Source organism: Electrona antarctica, assembly GCF_951216825.1.
Source record: "Electrona antarctica genome assembly, chromosome: 20".
Classification (NCBI taxonomy): Eukaryota; Metazoa; Chordata; class Actinopteri; order Myctophiformes; family Myctophidae; genus Electrona; species Electrona antarctica.
The window spans coordinates 39,172,839-39,178,233 of record NC_136801.1 but is presented as its reverse complement, the minus strand read 5'-3'; the positions used below and the strand labels follow the sequence as shown (position 1 = coordinate 39,178,233).

Here is a 5,395-nt window from a genome sequence, read left to right as displayed (position 1 = left end):
ATGTTTTAAAGTTATAATTTAAAGCGAGCCCAACTATTACAACTAAGCGACTTTACAGGAAAAACAAGCCAACCCTGAATCTCTGTATGCATGGGGATAATATGGTGATTGTTAAGTGATTTGAATCAGCTGTGTGGAGGAAGTGAAACCCACATAAAGGGGGTGTGTTTTTTCCCCAGTATATATAGGCCTATGCTCCATTCTAACAGGACTACAGCTAACTCTGGGCTACTTGCATTCAGCCTTCATTTTTTTACAGTTTAATAACTTGTACAGTCTGTTTCAGAGATGCTTTCATTATCAAATCGGATTTTGTTGGCGTTCACCGCCGCACTAATGTGCAGCAGTGGTTGTTGTGGTAGTATGAGGGTTTTCTTTGACATTATTGCAGACGGCCAGCCATTAGGACGAGTAGTCTTCGAGGTGAGTGTCAGTTCTTATAGGTCTTTCATAATAATCTAGACAAGAATAACACAATAGTTACGATGCAAAGTAGCCATTAGGAATAAAAAGTCATTTAAGTATTTTCTCCAACATTCTTAAATTTCTGTTTTTAATTATTATTCTTGCAGTTGCGTCCGGATGTTGTGCCCAAAACATCAGGTAATCCTATACTGATTGAACATTATTTTATTTCACAGTATGCCGAATTGGTACATTTAAAATGAAAGTACGGGTTAATACAAAAACTGTTACTTGAGGATAGAACCAGAAAAAGCACAAAGACTTGTTTACATAATGGTCTCCCATTTTCAATTCATCCGAACGTTTAATGACGTACAATACAAAGATACACTTAATAAATGAAAGGAAATCATCATATAGGCAGTTAAAAAAGGGAAAAGATATGTACAGTATGGTATCCGGTACCGTACACTTTGACTCTGTTTTTTCCTGAATGGAACACAGCCTTATAAATTTCATGTCAAATTGGCTGCTGTGAAAAAGTCAACAATGCATCACATGCCATACAGACTGCAACCTTGTATGACTTCACACATCTTAACACGTGTGAGTGTCTTAACTATTGTTTCGCTCACAGAGAACTTCCGAGCCCTGTGCACTGGAGAGAACGGTTTTGGTTACAGGGGATCAACATTTCACAGGGTAATTCCTGGTTTCATGTTGCATGTAAGTTAACATGATTGTGAATCCTCAATACAAGTTGTAACTAAACTAGCACACAGAATGCTATTGTGGATATCATGGTGTCAAAGTGTGTTTTTTTTTCATGATTAAAGGGCGGGGATATCACCAACCACAACGGAAGTGGAGGAAAGTCTATCTATGGAGTGAAGTTTGAAGATGAGAACTTCGCTCTGAAGCACACTGGACCAGGTACAGTGTATATTTAAAGATGGAGTGCCACAATTGTTGTATTTTTCCAGTTTGTCACATGTGTCTATGAGGTGACAGTACTTCATTAGACACCCTGGAGTCGTTTTGTATGTGCAATAAGGCTGTACCTTAGCCCTTTTTTTAGGACTCGAACTTCGGCAGGAATGTTCGAGCGAACATCCGGACCATTTGTTTCTAATTCATTTAAAAAATAACCTTTGAGAGATATCCGTCTCGATCAGAGCGCAGCGCGTCTCCCCTGCTCTTTATCAATCTCTCTCGTCTCTCCCAACACACACACAAACACACACACACACACACACACACACACACACACGCACACACCGTCAAGTGGCTCCGCGAAAACAGCTGATCTGCAAGCTCATGTGAGCTTGCTGGCAGGCAGCTAAAACAGCGTATATTGCTCGTTATTTGTTCCACCTGTGTATCCGTTTTGCAATGATGAAACAATGATCAGAGTTCCCTGCTTTTTGTGATGTGATGCTAGAGAGCATATGCTAATATATCATGGCTGCTAAGAACGGTTCCCCTGTCAGCGATCATGCTGGTGTGTGTGTGTGTGTGTCCGTGTGTGAGAGAGACGCGTCAGACATTCCATTCAATGGAACTCTTTTGTTCTCACAGAACAAGGTGAGAAAGGTCAATCACCTCAGCTGTAGGCCAATCAGCAAATTAATGTGCACGGGAGATGGGACAGCAGAACTAGGAGATATTTCTTTAAAAAATCATAACTTCTGACAGGAATGCACTAGAAACTTACTTTTTTTTTTACATACTCATATCGCATTCTCGCCGAGATATATTTTCGAATTAATAAAAAAAGGGAAAAAATAATAATATTTTTTATTTAATAAATAAAAAAAAAAAAAAAAAACGAATGGTTCAAGCCCATTAATTAAGATTCGAGTGCCAACCCTAACGAGCGAACATTCGAACCTTGAATGTTTGGGGACAGCCTTAATGTGCAATGATGTATTCCCTTTGTATTTAGGGTTTCTTCCTGGAGGCTGAACCCTTGACAGTCAAACGTGCCAATGAAAAAAACAGTAATATAGTGACATCACATTATCAGCCCCTCCCATAACCCCTCCCCCTTTATCATACAACTACAGCTGTGGGTGCGGCTTAAGTTCAGGTGGATCACCACCCACCAGGCAAACCAGGCATACTTAATGAATTTGAACAAATACTGTAGGCCTACACTTTTTTTTTTTTTTAAACGTCTTCCTCCTTATATAACAATAAGACTGATCATGTTTTAGGGTGGAAAAAAATCATGGCAATCTATCTTTAACCTTTTCATGCATGTGTAGCATTATGCGGTAGCGGGGATTGAACCCGGGGCTCCCACTCGCCCAGACCAACGTGCAACCTACCGTGCGAATAGGGCTTAGCCCGATTGGCAGGTCTGTTGCGGGCTGGGTCTTGGCTGGGGGCTACAATCACCCCCCCCCCCCCAGTCTTTGAAGTGCGTCCTCGCGCGTCTCACTTCACACCGCGGACCGCCGCACACGATGTCCCTCATGTCCCTCACACGAGGATATCACGCTCCACGTCCAGCCGACTACGCCAGATTGTAGCATTACGCAGAAGCGGGGATTGAACCCGGGGCTCCCACTCGCCAGACCAACGCGCAACCTACCGTGCCAATAGAGCTGAGTCCGATTGGCAGGGCTGTTGTGGGCTGGGTCTTGGCTTGGGGCTACACATGCAGGTATTGTCATAGTTCCTGGTCTTTACCAGATGGCAGTGCCATGCAAGTTTATATCTTCATATACTGCTCATTCAAAACATCAACAACTCTGTGGACCGTGTGGCTGGTGAGATCATAAAAAGGTAGATGCTTCCTCCTCCGGATCTGGGCCATGTGTATCGTATGGCGGCTGCCATATTGAGCAAAAAAATGGCGGAGGCCCTTGTTTTTTTTTCACACCGAGTCACCGACCGCTCAGTAGGGCGGTTCTTGTATTTGTTTTACTGAGAATAAGCTTAGAAATACGTTTAGGGTTAGGCATAGTTTTACAGGGTTGTAGGTTTTGGCACCGTTTTACTGAGGTTAAGGTTAGGTATGAAGTTGGGTTTAACCATGCATAGTTTACTGAGGTTATGTTACCAGGCTGAGCAGTTCCGCAGGCTATAGGCCTATGCCCGAGGTGACTGTGTTTTGAGGCGAGCTTTCCAGTATTCCTCCAATGAACTGCAGTGGCGAATGAGGCGTCTACCTTTCTATGTTTAAGTGTGAACAGCAAGGCCAATTTTCCCATGAATCTTGTAAGTTGATTTGATATACCGGTAGCCTATTTGGATTTGTGGCTTGCTATAGGCCTATATGTTTTACAACGAAATTACACCCAAATGTCCACAGCACTGATAAAAGCTAAGTCTGCATGCCGACTCCATCTGGTTCATGAGATGAATTTAAACATGAGTGGCAGGAAAACTCATTGTTGCCAGTGGTCAAAATTCTCTGATTTTATTCTCTTTAGTTTATTGCTAAAAGTAGCATTACCACAATGTAGATATATTCTGGTACATTCTGGTATATTCATATACTCAAAACTTTACTTACTCTAACAAAGTATTAAAGCAGTATTAAAGCATTGGCATACAAAATATACATAGTAAGTAAAAGTAGGCCTTCTAGTTATAAAATAGCTGATCTACACGCTCACAATGTTTAGTTTGTGTATTCTGTAAATAAAGTTGTCAAAAAATAAAGTATGCTTTTCTGAGATTTGGTAGAGTAATGCATGTAGTGAAGTTGGCCTATTAAGAAACTGATTTCTGCTTAGTAGCCTACAATACATGAGTACATTTACTTTTCACCACTGACTGTTGCTCATCTTTGTGTTTCAGGCATCTTGAGCATGGCCAACGCCGGACCAAACTCTAATGGATCTCAGTTCTTCATCACCTTAGCAAAAACACAGTGGTATGTACTGAGATGAGGAACCCTTCAATGGAGAGCAGTGGTTCCCAATTTTTTTTGCTCAAGTGTGTGTGTGTGTGTGTGTGTGTGTGTGTGTGTGTGTGTGTGTGTGTGTGTGTGTGTGTGTGTGTGTGTGTGTGTGTGTGTGTGTGTGTGTGTGTGTGTGTGTGTGTGTGTGTGTGTGTGTGTGTGTGTGTGTGTGTGTGTGTGTGTGTGTGTGTGTGTTTCTCTTAGGCTGGATGGCAAGCATGTTGTGTTTGGCAAAGTCGTCAAAGGAATGTGGGTTCTCAAGAAAATAGAGACTTATGGGTCTACGTCTGGGCAGACCTTGAAGAAGATCTATATCGGAAATGCTGGACAATTAAGTTAAAGTACATCTGGAGTGGAGAGCCGCCATGGTCTGGGCCTCACCCCCTACTGTGATTTCAATAAACGGTGTCAGTCAGTACTTTTGTTCTGACACTGAACCCCAAATTGCTCCCGATGTGCTGGTTGGTACCTTGCATGGCTTCCGCCGCAATCGGTGTATGAATGTGTGTGTGTGAATGTAATGTCTATGTAAAGCGCCTTGGATAAAGGCACTATATAAATGCACCATTAAAAATGCACCATTCTTTTACTTTGGTTTGCCTAGTGGATTCTTGGGTAGAATTTTCATACGTTACAGGTCGCGCTTTAAACGTGAACTTGGGATTCTAAAACAAAAATGCGAAGTGTAGCCTACACTTCGCCATGCATTTCATTCAGGACTACATTTCATCATATTAAAATGCAGTCATTATTTGTGGATTTTGTCTCATCTATTGTATCGTTGATTATTCTGACCTTAACTATTAGTGTAGCATTCATGGCCTTTGCCATAATCTGGCCAGAATATGAATGCATCGACCAGAGTTGTTGTATTATATAGTGATGAAAACAAGTACGGCTGAGTTATAATCTTGCACACTACCCCTCAGGATTCACTGAATTTAAGAAAAAACAAACGTGTAAAAGCCCAGAAAGGGATGGGAATTATCGATGAATGCATTAATAGTTAACTAGTTAACTGCAATTGAGCTGTATTTGGATGAAGTGACTGTGTATTAAGTCACCAACTTTGATGAA

The 5,395-nt window shown here is 41.6% G+C and overlaps 1 protein-coding gene across 1 annotated transcript; it reads left to right on the top strand.

Moving 5' to 3' along the window:
* Positions 1 to 201: 201 nt before the first annotated feature.
* Positions 202 to 4,907, top strand: LOC306913360 (peptidyl-prolyl cis-trans isomerase-like). The gene is made up of 6 exons (XM_079489961.1): positions 202 to 423; positions 573 to 603; positions 1,043 to 1,131; positions 1,242 to 1,338; positions 4,216 to 4,291; positions 4,523 to 4,907. Exons 1-6 carry the CDS (start codon positions 289 to 291, stop codon positions 4,656 to 4,658), a joined length of 564 nt encoding a protein of 187 aa, XP_079346087.1. The 5' UTR covers positions 202 to 288; the 3' UTR covers positions 4,659 to 4,907.
* The last annotated feature ends 488 nt before the right edge of the window (positions 4,908 to 5,395 follow it).

Excerpts from the sequence above, each read along its gene's own strand:
- LOC306913360 (XM_079489961.1), top strand. The coding sequence starts at position 289 with ATGCTTTCATTATCAAATCGGATTTTGTTGGCGTTCACCGCCGCACTA. Across the intron at positions 604-1,042 it reads TGTTGTGCCCAAAACATCAG|AGAACTTCCGAGCCCTGTGC; the intron begins GTAATCCTATAC and ends TTTCGCTCACAG. Across the intron at positions 1,132-1,241 it reads TTCCTGGTTTCATGTTGCAT|GGCGGGGATATCACCAACCA; the intron begins GTAAGTTAACAT and ends TCATGATTAAAG.